This window comes from Protomyctophum parallelum (assembly GCF_964188405.1).
Source record: "Protomyctophum parallelum genome assembly, chromosome: 1".
Taxonomy (NCBI): Eukaryota; Metazoa; Chordata; class Actinopteri; order Myctophiformes; family Myctophidae; genus Protomyctophum; species Protomyctophum parallelum.
In genome coordinates, this window is record NC_139697.1 from 85,702,238 (window position 1) to 85,727,539 (window position 25,302).

Below are 25,302 nucleotides of genomic sequence, written 5' to 3' on the forward strand. Positions count from 1 at the left end.
ACACATAAACGAGCACCAGCTGCATAACCTCGTGGTTGGATATTCCCCAAGTGGCCTCGCTCTCTGGTCAAATCCTTTAAAAACAATGGGACATGTGGAGGCAGGAATGTTAAACAGTGCATCTCCTTATTCTCCTGTGGTAAAACAAGAAGAAACAAATTCACAGGTGAAGACTACATTAACAGTTTGACTGTTTTTTACGATTAACCCGCATTTTAATCAACCCCCCTTCACTGCCGAGATTGTTGTATTACCTTTAGAGCATACGCTGAATTATTTGGGCTTTTAATCCGCGAAAATCCATCAAAAAAAGCTCCCGTGGTTTGTTATGATCTGTGTGTAGCATCCACCATCTTGGTGCACCCGGAAGACGCACACAAGATTGGTTTCAATGAGGCGTTGCACCCAATGCATTTCCATTGGCCTCAATTTCCCAGAAGCCCTAGCAGCCCACAGCATGTGACGATTTCCGGTTTCGTCATCACAGCGAAGGCATCCAGTCTCATACTCCGCGACGAAGACGGATTTTCTTTTGATTCATTACATTACGGCGGATTAAACACATAAAACAAAAGGCGGGTATGTCCGATACGGCAGCGACATTAACCTGGAGTAATCCATTCCCGGCACGGAAACTGTTAAGTTAGTAGATAAAAACAACACACACACACACACACACACACACACACACACACACACACACACACACACACACACACACACACACACACACACACACACACACACACACACACACAAGAGTGGCAACTACACTGTCAGGGAATTACTTCTTTTCACGTACCCTGAGAGCCTATACAGTCTCTCTTGGGAGTTCTTCTGTACATTGGATCAGTGCCAGAAACAGACAAAATACACATTGGTTTGTAGACTCGCTGGAGGAGAGAATGGGGGCTAAGCTCATCATTAAGCTCTCTATTTCTCACCTGCTCTCATTCTCTTCTTCCTTCTTTAACCCATTTTAGGCAGGAACCCCTCTTGGTGTAAGCATTGCATTATGCTTTAGCTATTTAAAAGTAGCAGATCTACAAGCTCATAGCGCGCCACCGAGCTTGTAGGTCTGCTATTTTTGAAAAATAGAATAGCGACTGACATAGAAGACATTTTTTAGAATCTGATCTCAGGTCAGAATGAAAATTGTCAGGATATCCTGACAATTTTCATTCTGACCTGAGATCAGATTCTAAAAATGTCTTCTACATATGTAGAAGACATTTTTAGAATCTGATCTCAGGTCAGAATGGGTTAACCATTTTTACCCAGACTGATTCTGGGAATGTACTGTAAATAAATATCAGAATCAGCTGTTCCAAGTAGCTGGATCAGCTGTTTTCACAGTTCAATGTATAACAAAGTATATAGGGCTTAAGTGGAAAATGGTCAAAGTAAAGGGAGTCCTGATTCCCTGCATCTGCCAAAACCTGGTTGAGTCAAGTGAATTAGTCAAACGCACAGTAACAACACAACACAACATGATTACTCCACCCCAGTAATCATTGCCTCTAACCCGTCTTATTATAGAATAGCTACATGGTAAAAAAAATAATACTTACAATGTAACCATGTGGGAGGACAATGCTTAGGTGATTTATAATAGTCAAACTGTGGTTCTGCAAGATAACACTATAATCACGTAATTTGTCCACTCCCTTTGCTGCAAAAAAAGGCGCAAAATGATCATCTTTTCAATTATGCATACTGCAGTTTAGCTATTGCACATCAGGGGTCAATGTGTAAATTCTCTATTCCACAGATAAAACAATCTTGCATTAATGGGAAGCTGCAAAGTAAATGAAATGGCTGTATGTCTAATTTGCCCTCAAAGCCCCAAAGACAACGGTTTATTGTCTCCACCAGGCCGAAGGCATGTGGGGAGAGTATGTTTTGCACTCCGTCCGTCCGCGTGTCCGTCCGTTTGTGTGTCCGTCCGTCCGTCCGTCCGTCCGTCCGTGTGTCCGTGAGCAGCTAATCTCGGCCACCGTTAACCCGCTCGATGCCAAATTTTGCACACACACTCCCTGGATGCCAACGATGAACCTCTGCCCCAAACTTTCCAGAACGGCCTGTTATAGCGCCACCAGGAGGCCGCTTTGTGCAAAACAAGTTTTTGCACAGTACACCTACAGATTTTGTCCAAACATCGCGCAAATTGCTACACAGTCTCTCTAGAGCCATTCAACGAAACGGCTCTTTCACATTTCTCAGACTCCATCCTGATTGGTTAAGATTGGCTTCCAAAGTTCACAGGAGTGCTCAGTTTCAAACAAAATGCTGCAAATCATGAACACATCGCGTGATTTCCGTGAAATTGTGCACGCACATTCCCACTAGGCCGAGGACGAAATGACACATGAACAATTTCAACTCAGCCTCAAGGTGGCGCTATAACTGGCCCAAAAGTGTTTTTACCTCTAACTGCACGGATCTGTGGATAACTTTGTATGCCAACTCCCTAGAGGCCAAGGAAAAACCTTTGCCTGGAATTTTTCACATCTGCTCTTTATAGTGCCACCAGGAGGCCGACATATGTAAAACACATTTTCTATTATTACTCCTTCAGATTTTATCCAAATTTCACGCAAATCGGTACACATGATCTCCATAGTCATGTGATCAAGACAGGTTTTTTTGATTTCTCATATTCCATCCTGATTGGCCACGATTGGCTCCTACACTTTTCAGGAGTAGCCCGCTTTGTACAAATCGCCACAACTCCTCAACGCAGCGTCCGATTGCGATGAAACTGTGCACGCATATTCCTACTAGGCTGAGGAACAAATGCCACTTGACAGTTTTCAACAGCCTGAAGGTGGCGCTACAACAAGCCAAGTCGCGTCATGCACTCGCACACACACACACACACACACACACACACACACACACACACACACACACACACACACACAACCGGTCGATGCCAAATTTTGCACACACACTCCCTGGATGCCAACGATGAACCTCTGCCCCAAACTTTCCAGAACGGCCTGTTATAGCGCCACCAGGAGGCCGCTTTGTGCAAAACAAAAACATTGTACCTGCATCCCTCCAACACCAACCTCCGGCCCAAATCTTCCTCAACAGCCTGTTATAGCGCCACCATGAGGCCACAACCTGACCTGCCCTGGTGGAGACCTGTGCCGATTGGCACTTTATCTAGTTGTCTCCACCAGGCCGAAGGCATGTGGGGAGAGTATGTTTTGCACTCCGTCCGTCCGTGTGTCCGTCCGTGTCGTGTGTCCGTCCGTCCGTCCGTGTGTCCGTGAGCAGCTAATCTCGGCCACCGTTAACCCGGTCGATGCCAAATTTTGCACACACACTCCCTGGATGCCAACGATGAACCTCTGCCCCAAACTTTCCAGAACGGCCTGTTATAGCGCCACCAGGAGGCCGCTTTGTGCAAAACAAGTTTTTGCACAGTACACCTACAGATTTTGTCCAAACATCATGCAAATTGGTACACAGTCTCTCTAGAGCCATTCAACGAAACCGGTCTTTCAGATTTCTCAGACTCCATCCTGATTGGTTAAGATTGGCTTCCAAAGTTCACAGGAGTGCTCAGTTTCAAACAAAATGCTGCAAATCATGAACACATCGCGTGATTTCCGTGAATTTGTGCACCCACATTCCCACTAGGCCGAGGACAAAATGCCACATGAACAATTTCAACTCAGACTCAAGGTGGCGCTATAACTGGCCGAAAAGTGCTTTTACCTCTAACTGCACGGATCTGTGGATAACTTTGTATGCCAACTCCCTAGAGGCCAAGGAAAAACCTTTGCCTGGAATTTTTCACATCTGCTCTTTATAGCGCCACCAGGAGGCCGACATATGTAAAACACATTTTCTATTATTACTCCTTCAGATTTTATCCAAATTTCACGCAAATCGGTATACACTATCTCCATAGTCATGTGATCAACACGGAGCGGCACCATTTCCCATCTTCCATCCTGATTGGCTAAGATTGGCTTCCAAAGCTCACACGATTCGTCCATTTCGAAAAAAGGCCACAAATCACAAACACAGTGTGCAATTTCCGTTAAATTATACACGCACATTTTCACTAGGCCGAGGACGACATGCCACAAATTTTTCCTCAAAATCAGCCTCATGGTGGCGCTATAACAGGCCAATTCCTGTTTTTAGCTATAACTGCATCGATCTGTATACAACTTATGTATGCACACATGGAAAAACATTGTACCTGCATCCCTCCAACACGAACCTCCGGCCCAAATCTTCCTCAACAGCCTGTTATAGCGCCACCATGAGGCCACAACCTGACCTGCCCTGGTGGAGACCTGTGCCGATTGGCACTTTGTCTAGTTATAACTGTTATGCTCTTTGTTATCACGTCATCAGCAGCATCTGACTTAAACAGATACCGAAGATATATATTGTTTACTAATGTATTACATTGTTTCGGTAGTTTGGTGTTTAAACATTAGCATTCCTACATCTAGTGTAAACTCTAAAGAACTATCCTCTCTATCTCTCAATTCAATGCAATTTAAATGAAGGTGAAGTAAAATAAAATGCACTAAACCATGGCGAGTCGGAGTCGAGTTCTCCGGATACCACTTGTAATCCAGTCTGGCAGTGTGCCGCGGGTTCGACTCCCGATCCCGACGGCCTTTACTCAAGGGGCCAGTGAGGCTTTCCAACGTTGAAGCACGGGGCTCTAGTGGTAAGAGGAAGGACTGCAGGTGGACCCGTGGATTAATGACGAGGAAACCCTGTGCAGCTGGGCTTTAACATTGAGCGCTCGGTTGCACTTCCGCATTTGCCAAATGCTGAATCGGCGAAAAAAGGTGGAAGTAGATGGTCCTTCCGGGTGCTTCAAAACGCCACTGAGCAACTTCCACTGACATGAATAGCGGGGGGGGGGGGGGGGGGGGGCGGAGCTTCGCGCCAGATCAGTCTCTATCCTTTAATACTCTATGCCTTTACTGCATGTCTTCCCCCCATCTCTCTCCCCGTTTCCTGTCAGCCTATTGTCTGACCCTCCATAAAATATATAAAAACTAAAGGTGAAAGCCACAAAAAAAACATTAAAAAATCTTCAACTTGACATGGAGACACTGTACTATAGATATTAGCATTGATGATACCATGGCCATATGATTTAATATGTCACCCAGTCGCATTACTACTAATATAGTATGTGGGTGGGTGTCACATCCGGAGTGTTAATTTAATTTTAAGAATGTAAAAATTGACCCATAATGGTCTCCAAGTAAAAATCACACCGGTCTGAAGTGAGTGGTACAACTCTGTGTGGGGGTCCCAGAGGACCACAACCAGGGTGCCGGGCCGATTCCGGTGAGCCGCCCCACATCCGAAACGGTTGAGAAATGAGAGAGTTACCATGTGGGGGTCTCCGGGGGTCCCCAGGGAGTCCCCGGAGCATCCAGACACCCAGGAACGCGCCCAGGGAGCCGCCCCACGTCCGAAATGGTTGAGAAATGACAGTTACCCTGTGGGTTGTCCCTCTACTGTACCCTCTACTGTACTGTACTGTACTGTACTGTACTGTACTGTACTGTACTGTACTGTACTGTACTGTACTGTACTGTACTGTACTGTACTGTACTGTACTGTACTGTACTGTACTGACACTGACACACCCGAAATCATATAGTTAATGTGCGTGTGTGTTTGTGTGTGTTAGGTTGCGCACAGGTGGTGAAAAACAACCATGCTATTTTCGTGCTCAGACCTAGGCACCCACCCACCCAGCCAGGCAGCCAGCCACACACATAGCTCCGTAAGGGAGTGGTTGCACCACTCAAAAATCACACCTGTGTGAAGTGAGGGGCACTAATATATTAAAGTCTAACTCATGTTGATTAGGTGATGTAATGGTGATGTAAAACAAACGGTGCCAACACAAACATTAAACACCATTAAAAATAAAGAGACAATATGAATTATATGACATAATGATGCACATTATGATTTAAATTTTCCTTCATTGTCAATGGCGTTAAACATTGAACTAAAGACAAACATTAAACCTGTATATAGGAGGGGCTAGCGCCCCTCAAAAGTAACATTCAGGATTGCACTGTGTGCATGTGTGTGAGGGGAATGTTGAGCGAGTGACTGAGGGATGCAGAGAGCAAGAGAGAGAGAGAGAGAGAGAGAGAGAGAGAGTGAAAGACACCAAAAAGACATGTACTCTCACTGTGGGCGAGTGGGTGCGCACTTGTGCGCGTGTGTTGTGTATCATGTATCATCCATGTCTCGACACAGACACTTGGTTTTGACAGCTGCTGTAGTTGTCCATATCAGTTCTACATGGATGGCTGACTAGGCTGTAGGGACAGCAGGGAAGAAAGTCCCTTCCATCACCAGCAGAAACACTAACTAACTAACATCACTAATGCACGCACGCACACGCACACGCACACGCACACGCACACGCACACACACACACACACACACACACACACACACACACACACACACACACACACACACACACACACACACACACACACACGTTAGCATGAGTGTGGTGTCCATATAATTATGCTTAATAAAACAAGACACCAAGTTCACATATGCAATAAAATTGCATATGTACTGAACTGCGCGTTCATGTACATGCACAATATTTAACCCTGAATTATACTTTGTCGAATGAAGGTGTAGCGACTAGCGAGCTCACAATGAGTAGCAGTGAGACACATTGTGAGCTTGTAGATTTGCTATTTTCTGAATACGACACTGGCGCGCAACATAATATAAATCAGGCTTCATGTGCCGCTGCAGGTGTCAGACATCTTAGAAAGTGGCAGGTGGCACCATCTGTGTGCAGTATCCAGACGGCACACGGAGAGAAGTGGCAGACAGGCAAATACAGGTAGAATCAACCTATACATTCACAGCCGGGATGGTCTAGATCTAGAATCTAAACAGCTCCCGGACAGGATGCTGCTACTTCAATGTTAGTTGGCATCTCAAATCTTTTTTTTTCCACCTAACTGAATGCGTACAATCCGTACATAGTCCCTCGAAGCGAACGGAAATACTTGAGTAACTAAATAATGAATGAATTATGTACAGCACTGTAGTTATTGTGTCATCTGTTTTCACACTGCGGTATCAGTGTACTGAAATATGAAGGCTGTCATCACAGCAAAAACAAACCAAAACAAATAAAACGCTGCAAAGTCTCACATTTTAACTGCATGTTTTTTGTGTTACTATGATTCTGTGCTGTGTAAACATTAACTATGCCTGCCTTATCATGTCTGCTCATTCAACCCCACTGTAATTGTTGGTTGCTAATGGGGGTAGTTCTTTCTTTATGATGTTACTCAATGGTTTTCCTAATCCACACTATCATATACAGCACTTCCTTGCTCATGTCTTCGACATCACAACTTTAACTACTACTAACAAGAGTTTGACAAACAGTCCAAAAAGTCTCATCATCAAAAACATCTAAATTATGACTCAAGCAATCCACAAAATCCAACAGCGGTACCGGAGAAAAAATAACAGCACCACTTCATTGACAATGACCCCAAAAACCAATAGCTGGTGACAGTGTGCTAACCCAGACACGACAGGAGTGTGATGTGTCATTGTTGCTCCCATAAGGCGGCAAGGCTCCAAACAGGGAGTCTAGGGACATCACCATACGTGCACCGCATAATGTACGGCACACCTATCAGCCTATTGTGAATATTGTGAAGAGATGTCTTAATGCTTAACATGAATTACCCTCTGAAGATTACATCTGACTGTATTCTGCCATGCCAGACATCCGTGTCTTCCGCTAATGATCAGCGAACAAGTGCAGTTCTACAATCCTGTTCAATGCCTCTGTACAAGCTTGAGCTGATAATCAAGACAACCGCTGTGAGAAGTGAGTCTGTGGGCAGTGGAAAACCTCTGTGACATTTCCACACATCATTTTTAAATACGTCCTATAAACACCCTCGCAGGAACTACAATAGGCCCACCTTCAGTCCAGAGTCTCATAGACTGTACAGCAACAACAAGAAATGTACCCTTTGCATCCTGGCGTTTCAAGATAAAGGTAATCGAAATGAGGCTATTAATTGAACAAATCACATTCAAAACAGCCTTTGAAAGCAGGGGGGGGGGGGCGCTGTATTGCTGTGCTGTAGCAGCGAGGCAAAGATACAAGAGAGTTCAAAACATACCGTGGTGTTCTTCCTGTGAGGCTGGTGCTTCTTCTTCTTCTTTCCAAGCACAATTGCCAGACGGGGGTTGTTCTCCTGGTCCGAGGGTCGGTGGCGGTGGAGGTGGTGGTGGTTGATGTAGGGCTCCAGGCTCAGGCCATTGGGGACCTTGGAGGAAGGCCTGCTCTTGTGCAGTGGTGCTGCCTGGTTGTTGTTGCTACACTCCTGTGGCTGCAACGCTATGTCCTTCTGGGAGTGAGAGAGAGAGAAAGAGACAGAGAGGATTATATTACGATTAGAACTTAAGGAAGCAAGCATTTCATCAGGTTGTGTTTCTGTGCTGTATGTTCTCTTTGGAAGAATGTAACTACTTTTCTCATTTTATTTCAGTGCTGCAATATCTATATATAAAAAAAATCACATACTCCAATGTAGAGTAAGACAGCAAGGTCAAAGGAGTCCTTGCACCACAGTTACAAATGGCAGCAGATACACAGTAGATAAGGGAAAGATGCAGAGATGCCCATTTTGCTTTCATTCAACAACCAAATATTGATACAAATAAATGATATAATACAGGGCAAGAACATGAGAATAAGCTAATAGTACAGTAAACGACAAAAAAGATGACACTAATGAATAAATGTAATTTTACAGCTTAAATATTATTTGTAACTTAACTTCACAATTGCCTGTTTGCTCAGATCAGTGGTCGCTGGTCGTTTATCGTCGCTGTTTATGACAGCTTAAGGTGGCAGTAGCCTAATGTAAAAGACCTACAGTACAGTACGTCTAAATTCCAGTCGTTTATCTTTCACATATCTTGAGAACCGTTCATCCGATCAACTTCACACCTGGCTGTATTGCAGAGGACCCAAGAGAGTGCAATGCCGAGTGTGAAGCTGATCGGATGAGTGGTTCTCCAGAACCAGCATGCTCCAAATAGGCACGCGCATCTCGTGAAACGCTGATCTGATCGACTTCACACTTGCCGGGTGTGTTGCTGACAACCCAAGGGAGTGCATGTTCCAAGCAGAACGGGCACTGCACTAATTGATAATAATTAGCTTGTAACAAGGTTTCTGTGTGAAACTACCACAGGCCAGCATCAAAAGTCAAGGCAGGATGTGAATAATTGCCCTGGAGCACTTCCAAAACTGTTTTAGGGTGTGCTTAGTGGTCAACAGTGCAAGACTGTGGCTACATTGGACAGCTTCCAGGTGTAAGACTGAATCTATTCAGCTGCTAAATCTCCCTCACACTACAACTTTAACAGTTTTATTATCAAATGGTCTGATTAATTATGGTTAAATATGGCTAAAGATTTTAAGCTAGTCATTTCCACAAAAAATATGTAGAGTTCCACAAGCATTGCAACAATATGAAGTTTTGACCATTTAGATTTGCATACCAATACCAACACTAGTTTGTAATATACATAAATAATCCATAATACATGACTACTTCTTCAAAGTCATCTTTCATGTAAATGTGTTAATACAACGTCACACAGAAACAAATACAAGCTCACTTTTCACCATTTGGAAACTTTTTACCAGGTGGTTAAAGTGGTTAAGTATCACACAGTGAGAGGTGACAGGTGTTTACTGTATAGAATACATACAGTATACTAGTTGCAAGGGAACATGATAAAGCAAAGAATGACATGCCTCACAACATGCTGTATAGCTATACAGAACCCTCTGGTGATAAAGAATGTCATGCCTCACAACATGCTGTAGCTATAGAGAACCCTCTGGTGATAAAGAATGACATGACTAACAACATGTTGTAGCTATAGAGAACCCTCTGGTGATAAAGAATGACATGACTCACAACATGTTGTAGCTATAGAGAACCCTCTGGTGATAAAGAATGTCATGCCTCACAACATGTTGTAGCTATAGAGAACCCTCTGGTGATAAAGAATGACATGCCTCACAACATGTTGTAGCTATAGAGAACCCTCTGGTGATAAAGAATGACATGCCTCACAACATGTTGTAGCTATAGAGAACCCTCTGGTGATAAAGAATGTCATGCCTCACAACATGTTGTAGCTATAGAGAACCCTCTGGTGATAAAGAATGACATGCCTCACAACATGTTGTAGCTATAGAGAACCCTCTGGTGATAAAGAATGACATGCCTCACAACATGTTGTAGCTATAGAGAACCCTCTGGTGATAAAGAATGACATGCCTCACAACATGTTGTAGCTATAGAGAACCCTCTGGTGATAAAGAATGACATGCCTCACAACATGTAGCTATACAGAACCCTCTGGTGATAAAGAATGACATGCCTCACAACATGCTGTAGCTATACAGAATAACAGAACCCTCTGGTGATAAAGAATGACATGCCACACAACATGCTGTAGCTATACAGAACCCTCTGGTGATAAAGTGGTGGACTGGAGACATGATAGAGAAGTGTAAAGAAATCTCCACTACATTTATACAATATTTACCTTCAGGGCCACTGAAGGCTGAGCACAGAAACACACAGGTCAAGATACAAACGTCAAGTAACGGCACTACATGAAGTTCAACCTTGCCTGTCAAGCACACAACCTCTAGACAACAGATTTCTCTTCTTAAGAGAAAATTGGATTCTGAAAAGCAACTAACACGATATGACCACAACTCCAATATTGACAGATAGTTTTTCTACACAGACAGGCTAAGCCTATATTGGTTTGACAGGAGAACAATCGATACAACAACTCATCTGCCGCTGGGAGACCGTGTAATGTACTGTGCCGTCCAAGGCTAAACTTATGGAACAAATCAATTCCATAATTTTTTAAGGAGGGATTGTTTTTGTACAGTTGTGGATTTGCTGCCAACCAAGAACCCTCAGGGAGTATAGCAAGTGGGCCAACCGCCACACCTAAGTGACCTTGATGGCAAAGTGTCACAGGGCAGGTGTGAAACTGCCATGTACTATGCAGTAATGACATGTGACACCTTGTGAAATGCAGTTCTATCAAGAAGGGTGGGAAGGCGGAAGGTTTTAGATTCTGACATCCTTTCTTGAATGAATACATACTGTTATCTCATTTAACATCATCCAACGGTACGCACTACGCAGCAATAGTTTCTATAATGGTCAGAAATGTGTGTTTTGTGAGCCATGTTGGCACTAAACACAACTTAAACTCTTAAAGGGGTAGTTCACAAAAAACAAGAATTAACTGTCAGGTGAAACAGGCGCTCTGCGTTGTATATTATATATGCCCCCCCTTTTATCATTATTATTATTATTATTATTATTATTATATATATATTTTTTTTAAACGTATGTTTCTCTGTCACAACCTCGTATCCGTTGTTTTCGTTCGTTTCACATTCTTTTGTTGGTTCAATCACAGTGTTTTGTTATGGCTTTCCTGCTCTCCAGTTAGCTCATAACATAGCCGCTGTTGTCAGCCGCTCCGTGATGCGGCGTGCAGAGTGTGGTGAGTGCAGATTTCCGACTTCCGCGGTGCAGCGTGTCATGATCTAGGGGGACAGCCAATCATGACTGTTTGAATTTCATGGGCTGTTGTATGCCAGGTTTTCACCTGCCAAAAAACGTATATTTTCTATCAAATACACACCCCATGGCCATGAAGGCTTGAATTAATGGAGATTATTGTCGTATTCCTACAGTAAGTCATCATTATTAGGCTTAGTAATGCGAGAGGGAAAACAATACAATCTCCATGAATTCAAGGCTCCATGGGGTGTGTAATTGTAATTTTTTGGGTGAACTACTCCTTTAAACTCTAAACTTCGGTTGACCAGGGTCCCCCAGGGGTCTATACTTGGTCCCCTCCCGTATTGCCTCTCTTGGCCAAAAACAGCAAATGTTACAAGCTCACAATAGCAGATAAACAAGTTTTCGTTGTGTTTTTAGCTCATACTGTAGATCTCCTATTTTCTCTGAATGTACATAGGTTTTCATACAGTGGTATACAGACATAAAGCATGTAAAGCTGGTGGTTAATTTCTGTAAAGTCCCCCCCCCCCGCCCTAAAATGGGCTAAAGCCTTTCATTCTATCTTCCACTGTCTGATTTATGGCCCTGTTAAGAACCCATCTCTAAATACTAAACTCATTAGATTGTGAATGATGCATTATAGATTTCAGTGGGCTTGTAGATTGAATGGCTATTGGTGCACAAACCAGAGGCCATCCAGTGGTCAGTGCAGCGCAGCTCAGCCCTCTTCATAATAAATATACACAAAACACATTTTCTTTTTCACAGAACCCAAGGCTCAGGTCCCCCGACTAATTAGCATACCTTTTCAGCCAGGTCCGGCCCGAAAACGTCGGGCGGGGTCGAGTTGGATTCGGGCATTAACCTTGTATCTCCATCTCTTTTTGTCAATTAATATTTTTTTAACAGCTAATTCACCAGTTTTCAATCAATAAATGCAATAGAGGGTATGCGTGTGACATCATCAATGTCATCTTACCCAGAAGTTATGAGGGAACGAACGCCTAGCCTGGCTAATAAGCCAGACCGAATCAGCCGTTGGCAAAAAACATTGCCTGCCGTGATATTAGCCAGGCTAACGAACGCCTACTGAGTGGCAAAAAACTACTTTCTGGCCTTGGCAGCCCATACTGTACATCCACACAGAAAAGTCCCATCTGATTACATTAAAGGACGTTAAACAGACTTTGCCACTCGATTTGCCACTCACTTCATCCATGTGGATGGATACCCTCTATATGAATGAAAAGTAGAAAAAAAACTATAACAATAAAAATAAACGATAACACATTCAACAACTTAATTGTCTTATCAAAGCAGATAAGGACTTAATTACCATCTCAAAAAAGTCTTATTCACTAGGATTTAATATATTAGGACAGAGTTTGGCTGCAGTACATGAACAACACAGTAAGCCAGATACAATTATGAGAAGCTGAATATTATTCGAAAGAAAGTCATAAGCAATTCACAGATAAAAAGTGAACAAGCTCTGCTGTAGCAGACAAATTATAGCACTTTAGCTGAGGTGAGAAATAATGGCTGAATAAGCCACTCTACACTACTCTCTGACACTAGAAAAACTCAATGAGGGGAAAAGCAATAATTATGGAAAGCAATCATTGTTTTACTTCATTATTTAAAAAAAAGTATTATTATTTAAGTACTGAGTTTTGTGCAATGGTGTGTGTGTGTGTGTGTGTGTGTGTGCATGCGTGTGCGTGCGTATGTTTGTTCTTTCATTCATATGCTTCTCTGGTGAACCTCCCACAAAGCTGGGTTTTTGCTGAAGTGCTCTTAACTGAAGAGATGAGGATGGGAGTGTGATCAAAATAGCCTGATCAACTTCCCTCCCCGAGACTAATTAATTATTGTACACAAACTGGATGCAGAAAAGAGACAGGGACAGAGAGGTGTGTGTGTGTGTGTGTGTGTGTGTGTGTGTGTGTGTGTGTGTGTGTGTGTGTGTGTGTGTGTGTGTGTGTGTGTGTGTGTGTGTGTTGAAGCAAATATTGTACAAATATTGCTTAGTCTGTGCTCCAACAAAAATCACAAACATTTACTGAGCAACGCTGGTGCTAATACAGATTGATAACTACAAAAAGTGCTCAGGTCATGACGTCATGTAGGTAATTGTGAACTGTTCAGAATTCAGTCATTTGTCTTGATGACATGACTAATTGACTATGGACATAATGTGTACCGATTTGCGTGATGTTTTGAAAAAAAGGCCTCCTGGTGGCGCTATAACAGGCCAATTGACATTTCTTCATCAGCCTTTCATGGCAGTCAGACGCAGCATGATTTGAGGCATTTTGTTCAAAGCGAACAACTTTTAGATGGCAATCTTAGCCAATCAGGATGGAATATGAAAAATCAGGCAGATCCATCTTGATCAAATAGAGATAATGTGTACCGATTTGCATGATGTTTGGACAAAACCTGTAGGAGTAATATAAGAAAATTGTTCTGCAAAAATACGCCTGCTGTTCTGGTGACGCTATAATTGGCTGATGTGGAAAATTGGGGCAGAGGTTGTGCACTTGTCTCCAGGGAGTGTGCGAGCACAGTTTCACACTGCGCTGTACACACTTGAACACACACAGACACACGGACGGACAGGTGCGAAAATATACATTGGCATAGCGGAGACAAAAAAAACCTTCGTTTTGGTTCCACTCATCAGCCTCCATTTTCCTGATCAAATTAAACTGAGAGGTCATGTTTGCAGATTATCTTACCGGTATCTTAAAATACAGGTGTGGATTGCCTTCATAATATTGTGCAAAATGACAAACTACTGATGTTTTTATCTAAAGTTTGGAGACACTTTCACTTATTAACACCATGCAATACAAAAACTAAAAGAAAGAAACTTTTAAATGTTCAATGGGGGAAAAAAATATAGTTTTTTAACAGAGACACAGGTTTGTACTGCATGTACATTTACATAAGCATATTATATTTGCAGATGTCAGTGGCAGAGGCAATGCAGTGCATCTGCATTCCAAAAACAGTTCAGGGACTTGCCAAGAGGTAGGTCGTAAAACTATGTTGACTTATGGTGCTGGAAATGTATATCTAGGAGTAACGAGAATGATGTTACAAGCCAACCATTTCCAATGAAATGAACTGATGGAGGAGCACTGTCCTACTTTTGTAGCCGTCTCAGTCCTGATGTGGCAAGCAGAGGTAGAAGATGTACTCACATTTTGTACTTACCAATACCACAATGTAGAAATACTCAATTACAAATAAAACTCACAAAATAATATACGTACTTAGCCTAAGTACCAAAAGTATTCATTACACAGAATGTCCCATTTCACAAGTGCTCAAAATGTAGGCCTATACAAATAATTTCAAAATAGCAGATCTTTGCGACGCTTTGTGAGCTTGTAGATTGGCTATTTTCAAATATCCAAAGATAGGGCTTGTAATAATATTGAAAATCTACAAAGTAGTTAAAGTTTCCAAATAATTGTAGTGGAGTAAAAGTAGAATATTTCACTCATGTCATGGAGTAGAAGTAAAAGTATTGAAACTGCACGCACGCACGCACACACGCACGCACGCACGCACGCACGCACACTCAGAATTCCAATACTTTCAATGTCATCCTCTCTTTGCTGTATATTAGGACTATAAAATGTATTATCATTTGGTGCAATATTACTCAAAATAATTGTTGCATTTAGCAATAGTCAAAAGTTTACTTTAATTCACTTCCCACCACCAAGACAATCACATGTTCCACTTCCTTGCAAACTGCTGGCAAGATTGAGTTGTAATATTAATATTTACATTGAGTGGACTTAGTGGATATGGATACAGATAAAATGCTTAAGCAACATACACAAAGATATAATCAAACTTTCCGTGAACTTTCCCTGAAGTCGCGGCCAAATTTACACCATTTTTGCTTGATTTCTTGCTGAGTATGATCAACATGTTCAAAGATTTCTAGCTGCTGGTACTAGAATACTACATTCAATCCCTGGAGCGATGTTTGAACATTTAACACACCACTTTAACACACGTGTTTGTTAATGGATACAGCTACAGTGTTTATTTTAGAGTGAAGACAACACCAGAGAATAACAACAACCCAATCCATATCTGTCATCAGAGCGATGTGGAACACACTGCTGCTCAACAATGGCTTCCAGAGTTGGAGGGTTGGCAGCAGCCAGTAAGACAGGCCAGACAGACTGCTCAGAAGCCAGCAACAACTTTGGCAACATCCTGCATTGCTTTAAAGCTGAGAAAACACAATGATGCCAAGACTAACACTACAATGCAACAGGCTTGAAGACTTAAACCAAACAAACATCCAGAGGAATATCCATATATAGAGATTCACTGCCACTGCCATTTAGTATGCTGTTTTCTTCTTCTTTTTTTGCAGAGTAGACTTAACATCTTTATTATTACTTAATTTGAGAAGACAAACCATGTTATCCAATTTTGCTCAGGAGGCAATGGCTGAAACTGCCGCTGTGTCCACTGAACTGGAACAAATGGCAAAAGAAATTGCCACAATAAAAGCAGGGATGTTGGAATTAAAGGGGTAAGGAGTCAAGGACTGGGGGATGAGAACCATTAGGCTGACCTTAAAGGGTAAGGCAATTTTAGACCTACAGTACGTTGTAGCCTACAGTATATAATAATGTGGCTCTTACCTGTAGGGCTTAGACTTGGGAAGAATATTAGCTCCAGAGTGTGCTGGAACATGGAGCTAGCGCTGGTAGCGTCTTGCTGATAACAACTTGATTTATACTTGGTTGTTGTGCCTCATGTCAAAAACCGAAAATAGACAATTTACAAGCTCACAAGTGACCTTGTACTGTATATAGGCTAGCCTATTTTCGATCCATGACAATGGCTTGGAAAAAGAGAATGTGACATCACACCATTGAAAAGTAACTACGACAAATCTCACAAGATGGTGCCACCTTTCCACTTGGCTCAATGGGGTCGCCATTGTTGAGAGGTGTTACAACTTCATGATGAATCAGGATTTGCTAAAGATTTTACATCATTGAATCTGGTATAGGTTGGGATGAGAGTGAGTCAATCTACTTTCTTTAGATCTTGGGCACTCACGCACGCACGCACATAGGCACACACAGCCATCATGGGTAAAAGTCAGGCATCCTTGCAGCAAAAAAAGTGGATAGTAGCAATTATGGTCAAACTGTAACTACAGGTCAGCACAATGGACAGCAGTGGCGGCTGCTGCAGAGGAGATTCATATCAACCAATATGATCCAATAAGACCACACACCACCGCAGCCCAGAGATTTCATCCGAAATATCCAAGATAATACACAATCCGCCTTTGATACAGACCAAAGACGTGGCTGCAAAAGTCAGGCTTGTTATGAGATGTCATTACTCCAAAAATATTCCTGCCGGCCTGACTGCATAAGCTATGAAAGATGAATACACCTCACACACAATTGCATTCGCATTCTCATCATTCATCTGCATTGGCTCGGCAGTCCCAAAGCATTATTCGCCACGTGTACAGTATGTCTTTGTGTGTATTATGTGTATTATGTGTGGCATAATGCATTGCTATATTATATAACATTCATGACACTGCACAGTACAGTACATTGAAACATTACATTGTAATGCCTTCAAACTGTAAATTCTCAACCCTTTTGACTTTGCATTAGAAGTACAGACTAGGAATCAACCACATTTCTAGTGGTGAAGCACACACTGTCTCAGTGTAATGAAGTACAATGTTGTGTTTAATCTGTATTGACACCTCAGTGGGTCAGTCTGAGTCCACTGGCAATGCTGGTTCAAACTAGTCAACTATGTCACATGTTTCAATACGCAGGAGTGTAAACTGACAGCTTATGCCCACGGCTAATAAGGTATAAAATCATGCAAAAAGGGCATTTCATTGGCTGTTTGAAATGACTGAGTAGGAAAGGCTGAATAACTTTTGAGTGCCACCATGCCTAGGGAAAATAAAAGCCGGTAGTTAAGGACGCTAGCACGTAGCATGTCTGTTGAAGGAGCGACAGACTACCACTGGTTAACTCTAGATCAACGAGAACAGTGACAGATGCACTCAACCGGCTAGGAAGACAACATTGTTTTGTATTATTGCTCCAAGAGCTACAGCTGAAGCACAAACCACAGGACAACATGCCCCGAATATACAGTAGAACAAGTACTCCTTCCTACAGTCTAACCTAAAGTTTTACCTACTGTATATTATGTACAATATATATTAAAATTGAGCAATTTAAAACAATGTTACATATGAGGTAGGTTATATGCTTTATCAGTCTCCTATATAAAAGATCTTTGAAATTCATCAGATTTGATCGACAATGCCAGATCTGGATCTTTTAGAAAACCCATACACGTGTAAGACAATTCTTCTGAACCACAGAGATCTGTTCATGGAGAGTGATGAGTGGCTATTAAATTGCTTTTCCAAATTTTGGAATTTAGGTAAGGAGAGAAACCTGACAGATCCGGTATGTCAAAGCCAAACATTACCAGAATGATGCCAACAGTCCGGCAAGTCCTATTCTCGCCAATATTACATTTCCGTACAATGATGCTTGACAAACCTGTAGGCCAACTCTATGCAATCATAGCTGCGGTGTCAGGTTGTGCTTTAGTTTGACACTGCAGCTACAGCTGCAGATTGTGCCCAGGACAGAGCTCCGTGGATTTTTCTATAGGGACACATCTCCAGGAGGGTGCAGTGCAAAAACTGCTCATGTCCTCAGTGAGTAACTAACCGTGACTGCAAAATTAATATTTAAAACATTTTGGTGTGATTCATGTGCTAGGTGAGAAAGATTATCCCCTCATGGAATACCTAGCAGGCGCGCCTGGCCCTGTCTGTGGCATTGACACAGTGTCCCCCCCCCCGATTGAGTCTGACCGCGCATGCGCAGACCGTCGCTTTGTATTCAGACAGTCTCAGAGGCACTTAGACTGTAAACACACACCCCCCGCTTGGAGTGGGCCCCCCCCCGCTTGGAGTGGGCCCCCCCACGCAGGACATGGGGGGACACCCTCGTCAAACATCAGAGAGTAACTGAGTGAAGGTTCCCTGCTAAAGTAATGCTAGTGCTTCCATGCTAGTAAAGTCATTTGCTAAACCAATTTCGCGATAAAATCCGTTAATTGTAACCGATCGTTTTTGAAGATAATACTAGTATGGTACTAACTGGCTAACAGAAATAGCAGAGAAGGAAATATTAACAATGGTATTTTGTAAAAGTGTATTGGCCCGGCTAGCCTACAGAGCTACCAAGGAGAGATAACAGGCAAACGATCAAAATGACAATGGTTCTACATTATCTAATTGTGTAGAAATTAAGTAGGCTAATCTATTATCTCTAATGCAACAAGTAACAACAACAATACTATTTGTGTTGTGTGCAGGCAGCTAATGTGTCTGTTTGGTGTGGGGGAACCCTTGCTAACAAAGCCAACTACAGCTTCCATGCTAGTGCTTCCATGCTAGTAAAGTAATTTGCTAAACCAATTTCGCGATAAAATCCGTTAATTGTAACCGATCGTTTTTGAAGATAATACTAGTATGGTACTAACTGGCTAACAGAAATAGCAGAGAAGGAAATATTAACAATGGTATTTTGTAAAAGTGTATTGGCCCGCCTAGCCTACAGAGCTACCGTCAACAACAAATGATGTTGCCAGATTCTGCGAGAGAAATAAGCAACCAGTTGTGAAAACAACTTCAAGCTCAAAATAAGCGAAAATAACAACACAAATCTTATTTATATAGTGTTTTTATTTGTTCTCATTTGGCACATTTACACAGGCCTAATGCATCAGTTTAGTTTTCCATTCCTAGGTGTTCATTAAGGGGTCTGGAACAATGATCTTAGCTATCAATCAGGCCATTGCTATTCCTATTTTGATTGTGGGATGTCAATGGGCCATTCACAACCATCTATCCAGGAGGAATGTAATGTCAATAAGCCATCTCTTGGGCAATTGTGGTGAATATGATTGCATTTTGTATCCAGAAATAATGACAAGAGCTGTAGTGTCACCCAAAAGTGCTTTTTGTGCAAAAGTAATGCTTTTAATGGATTCAGAGTAATGAAAAACCCCTAGTTTGACCCCACACATTATGTAGTCATAGCACTTCATGGTTATATGCATAGTTTATACATATAGTTTCATTATATAGATAGATATATTCCACTGTTATGTTCTTAGCTTCTGTAAAACAGATGTCATTGCCAAACACTGTCTTTTGAATAGGCTAATGTGAGCTTGTAGATATGCATCTTCACTGTTATTGTGCTGTACTTGTGTCACACACACACACCAAATCAATCTAGACAGCACTATAATTGCTTTTTATGTAGTCATAGCACTTTATAGTTAGATATATGTGGGTGATTCTTCAACTTGGGGCACTTTTGACTTTAGAATTTAAAAAAATGTAAATATGGTTTGAACTCAGTTTAGTTTCCCATTCCTAGGTGTTCATTAAGGGGTCTGGAACAATGATCTTAGCTATCAATCAGGCCATTGCTATTCCTATTTTGATTGTGGGATGTCAATGGGCCATTCACAACCATCTATCCAGGAGGAATGTAATGTCAATAAGCCATCTCTTGGGCAATTGTGGTGAATATGATTGCATTTTGTATCCAGAAATAATGACAAGAGCTGTAGTGTCACCCAAAAGTGCTTTTTGTGCAAAAGTAATGCTTTTACTGTAGTGAATTAAACAGAGAGGACTGGAGTCAATTGGGTTATATTATTTTTAACACGAAGTTGAAGCTGTCAAAATCTGACGGCCATTGTCACGCCCACCTTTTGGTAACGCCCACTTTTGGCCACGCCCACCTTTTGGTAACGCCCACTTTTGGCCACGCCCACAAAAAGGACCCCCCTTGTCATTTTCCAGGCAGGCTCCACTGATACCTAGTAACCCCACTCAACACCCTGCAACAGAGCAGGAGTGCCAGTTCAACCATTACATGCACAAATAAGCACACAGGCTATGTCAGGCTGCACACAGCCCTATTTTGGATCAGCGGGAAGAATTTTGCTGTACACGGCAGAGAAAGTGCACAACACTATTCTAGCATGTATGGTTGTGCACAACATTGCGCTTGATAAAGGATGTTCAGATGCCAGACAAAGTCACAACTGGAGGCTGTAGTGTACAAAGGGGATAGGACCTCATTCATCACATCAAAATGTAAAACATTAAAGGTTTCATGACATTAATTTTTTTTTATTTTAATTTTTCTGTTATTACACTCAAAACCTGAACTTTGAACATTCAGTGGATTTTCTGTGGTCTGGAGTTTTCTCTGGGGTTTGGAAGCCTTTTGAGCCGCAATGAAAACAGGCAAAACTGTGAAAACAGTGACATCTGCTGGCAAATCCCATTGACATAATGGGATTTGCAGGCTGCGACATCACAAACAGCAGGAAAATCAGAGCACTTGTTTGAGCCAGAAAACCCCAGACCACAGAAAATCTACAGAATATTAAAAGTTCAGGTTTTTTGGGTGCAATTGAGCTCAGAAAATGTCACAATCCCTTTAATACTTGTGTTTTTCAAGTAGGCTATTCAAACACACAGCATTTAGCCAGACAGCATGTTATGCAAGTTTCAGGTTTTCATTTATCTTGTTAATCTCCCTGAAAGTGTCATTGATGGCTGGAGATGAGCGATTTATATCCACTACATTCTTCTGACATCCGTTAATGCCACTTGCTACTTTGCTAAAATTGAGAGTTAATTGGTCTCTCTCTCTCTCTCTCTCTCTCTCTCTCTCTCTCTCTCTCTCTCTCTCTCTCTCTCTCTCTCTCAAAAATCTATCCAATATCCTGGAACATTTCTCAGCAGAAAGGAACCCTGTTTTTCCAATAGTCTGGAGGTGCATGAAAAAGCAAGGGCCTCAGAGGATATCCTGTGCATGGTGACGTGGTTTTCTGATTGTCTCTGTGACTGTTACACATCAGATCCACGGCCCGTTGATTCCTGTCTGATAACAGACACAGTATCAGGGGGACTGTAGATTTGTGATGCTCTCTAGATTTTAGCTAGCAGGGTATTTTATTCATAATTGTCACCCTAAGAGGACGTGCAATTGGCTCAATTATAAATAGTAAATGTAGCAACAAGTGCCAATTAAACGGGCCCAAGCATAGATGAAGATGACTACAATAAGTCGATGAAGAGGACGAAGACTGGGTGTATGCAGTTGGTCCAGCCTGGCAGGGAAGCTCAACTACGCTGACATGGTCTGATAAAACATTCATCAGATTTGGATTGTCCGGTAGGCTACACTATACAATTAGAGCATAATTTAAAAAAGGAAAATAATCATTATATTCAGGGCCTTTTTAGCCAGGGGGCCCTGGCTGGGCTCAAGCCCTGTCTAGCCCATGCATAACTATAGCTGTGGCTGTTGCATTTATCACAAAAGTAAATAATGGATTCATGGTTTTCAAAGCTGGTAGATTTTAGAGCTCTTTGGTGGTCTTAACATTTGCCACTAAATTATAATGATAGAAGCCTTGAAGGAAAGAAATACTGTCACAGATAAACAAAATCTTCAGGCTTTCAAGGGTCGTAATACAAAATCTGTAAACCCCATTGGTTTAATCTAGTACAAAGTTTTGAGTGACAGACTTTTAATTCGCCTTTAAAGACCAGGCTTAAGACTCTTTTATTTGTACTAGTCCTTACCCGTTGTGAGATATTTGCCCCCCTTGTGGCCGTGAAGGGTACTGCACCCGGGTGCGTTTGTAATTGACTAATAAATTAATTAATAATCATTAATGTGTCAAATTGAAAAAAGGGCTTCGTTACGCCCTCCATATGCATATGGTCAATGCCTGTGTGAATGCCACTGGCAGTGATTGGTGCAGGCAGTAAGGAGTTAGGCACTGTTTCTGACAGACACACACACACACGGACAGACATTCGGTTAATTATAGTATGATATGATGATAGTGTTTTAATCCCACTATTGGCTGACAAGTATTATGTTAAATTGACTTAAAGACACAGGTTAAAAATGTTACATTTTGAAATCCAATCTATTTGGTCTTAAGGTGTGTTCACACCAAAGAAACATTATTATTATTTAATTTTGTAACAAGTCAATGCTTAGCCGAGAATAGATGTACATACTGTAACACATATACAAAAATATTATGTTTACATCAGTACTGGTTTGGAGGAATGGACAGCAGGCATATGTGTGTGTGTGTGTGTGTGTGTGTGTGTGTGTGTGTGTGTGTGTGTGTGTGTGTGTGTGTGTGTGTTTGTGTTTGTGTGTGTGTCTGAACGTGTATGCATTATGTGTTATGTTATGTTGTGCATGCATCCATGCTAATGAGTGCATATATGTTTTCATGTATCTGCAGACGGCACATCGAAGCTTCAAAGGTAACACCAGACGTTAATGAAAAGCAAACATTATGCAGTGTGAGGCGCATGTATGCACAACATTTACCCTGATCAAATAAACATGAGGATCAGATAGCTTGTCGAGCCCGGGTTTTCACGTTAATCACTGTTTAAGCAACCAGAGCGGAGTAGACCTTAAATGGGCAGTGAACAGTGACACAGATACTGTTGATGACGCTTATTGGCCTGTGTGTGTTCTATCTATCAAGCCATCATCGGCTACCATTTAGAAGTGGCCCACAAGAGAACAATGGCAGAATGCGAACAAGGTACTACAAAGAAAGTCCTGATAATCCCAATTGCATGAAGAAGAAATATGCTGTGGTCTGACAGGCATTGTAAAGTGGATTCAATGCTTTGAAGTTACAATCTCAGAAATGATTAGACCGAAGGTAGAAAGGAGATCACCAGATAGCCAGCGTTATCTGACCATGAATTATTTTCTTCTTATTTTTTCCCCCCAGTGTATATCTTAGTTATTAAAACAAGAACGGTAAACCCACAAATGCTACAAATGCCACTGTTTGTTTTTCGATTTTTTTCCCACACCAAATTAGGTACAAATTAATTATGTGGCAGTGAATGTCAAACAAAGATATTCCGTACTGTTCACCTCTAATTGGCTTTACAAATGTGTTATAGCTTAAAAAAAATGCATAATCTCAAACACAACATCCAATTAAGTAAGTAACCGTCAATAAGCCTCTCTGACTTATTGTCGGTATCAGCCCGGATGTGGGAGTCTATCCCCGTTTCAATGCACTAGACCACTGGGAGATGGAGTTTTAGCCTATGCCAGACTCTGCTCAAAAGGTGGAGGCTGGGGTGGAGGAGGCGTCTAAGCATCAACGAATGCGAGCAGGCAGCTCACATTCGCTGAAGAGAGTGCAAAGCCGTATTTAAAGGGACCACTGTTTGAGCGTGAATTCTGATTGGATCATGAATGTGTGATGAACTGATCAGCTGAAATGTGGATGACAAATAGGAAGCGAGGCTGATTGATACAATCCGCTGACTGACAGCTGATTACAATTTAGACATGCAGATTACTAACATGTTCCTGTATAAACGCTGTGCTTCATTACTTTAATTACAGTCCCCCCCCCCCCCCCCCCTGTGAGTCACTGCAAATGAAAATTGACTCGGGGAGAAAGTGAATGATGTGTGATAAAATACTTTCCCGATGGCCCGGCTCCTTTCAGTAGGTTTCACTCCTCCTCACAGCTGCATCAAACTCCTCTCAGCTGAGAGTGTTGCTCTCAGACAGTAAGAGCTGTTGGTATAATACTGTCATTATCTCTCGCTGTCTCTCTCCATACTACACCAATGTTTTAATTTGGTGTCTGCACCAAGAAACCTTCTTTGCTTGGACTCTGTGATTACCACAGCAGGGTAATCAATGGGTGGTGCCATCTCTGCCTGTTTTTCAGTAAAACATGAACAATGCCACTTTTGGGACAACATGGCTTCGGACACACAGCACACGTTGCTTAGCAACTGGTTGTGGGATGCAGGAGATCATTAAACTGCCTACAATCCTTCCTGCCAGTCAAACCACGAGCGCAAATGTGCTCGTGACAAGTTCAGCTCATGGGTTGGGTGCGTGCCATAACTATCCAAAATCTGCTTCCAGAAGTCCAAACTAACTGCCTGTTAGTATTCCACAACAAGCATGTGTAAAAAAAAAACTAGTTTATCTTCACCACACTGCTGTGCTGTGCTTCCTACTTTTGTTAGCCAAGAACATCAATCTTAAAAAAAGAGATTGATGTTAATACACAAATAAATGTGGCTATACGTATTATAGCCACATTTGTGTATTTTACTGGTATTATGCTGCTGTATATATATTTCCGAACATTATGCACAGTACAATAATGAAAGCCCTCATACTGTAAATTCTCAAACTGTTTGACTTGACTGCATTAGAAGTACTGAACTATAGGCTATTATAGTGTTAAAAGTGAAGCACTGAGTGTAACAGTGTAATGAAATAGCTATGTTAATGAGTCTTCCCAGATGACATACTACAAAGCCAAAGACAACACTGATGTCTACTCTATATAGACAGTTTAGACACCTGTGTGGGTCATTCTGTGGCCATGCACTGAGCAATGCTGGTTCAAACAAGCCCACAGACCACATGTTACAATACACAGGCCTACATGTATCTATGCCCAG

General features: G+C 42.0%; 1 protein-coding gene across 8 annotated transcripts in view; it reads right to left on the minus strand.

Moving 5' to 3' along the window:
- The window catches only part of auts2a (activator of transcription and developmental regulator AUTS2 a), a 369,856-nt gene that overhangs the window by 281,080 nt on the left and 63,474 nt on the right, over nucleotides 1–25,302 (minus strand). For all 8 annotated transcript variants that reach the window (XM_083775547.1, XM_083775549.1, XM_083775544.1 and 5 more), the window contains exon 3: nucleotides 8,199–8,426. In XM_083775547.1, the coding sequence (XP_083631673.1) occupies nucleotides 8,199–8,426 (228 nt within the window). The remainder of the gene's footprint in view (nucleotides 1–8,198; nucleotides 8,427–25,302) is intronic.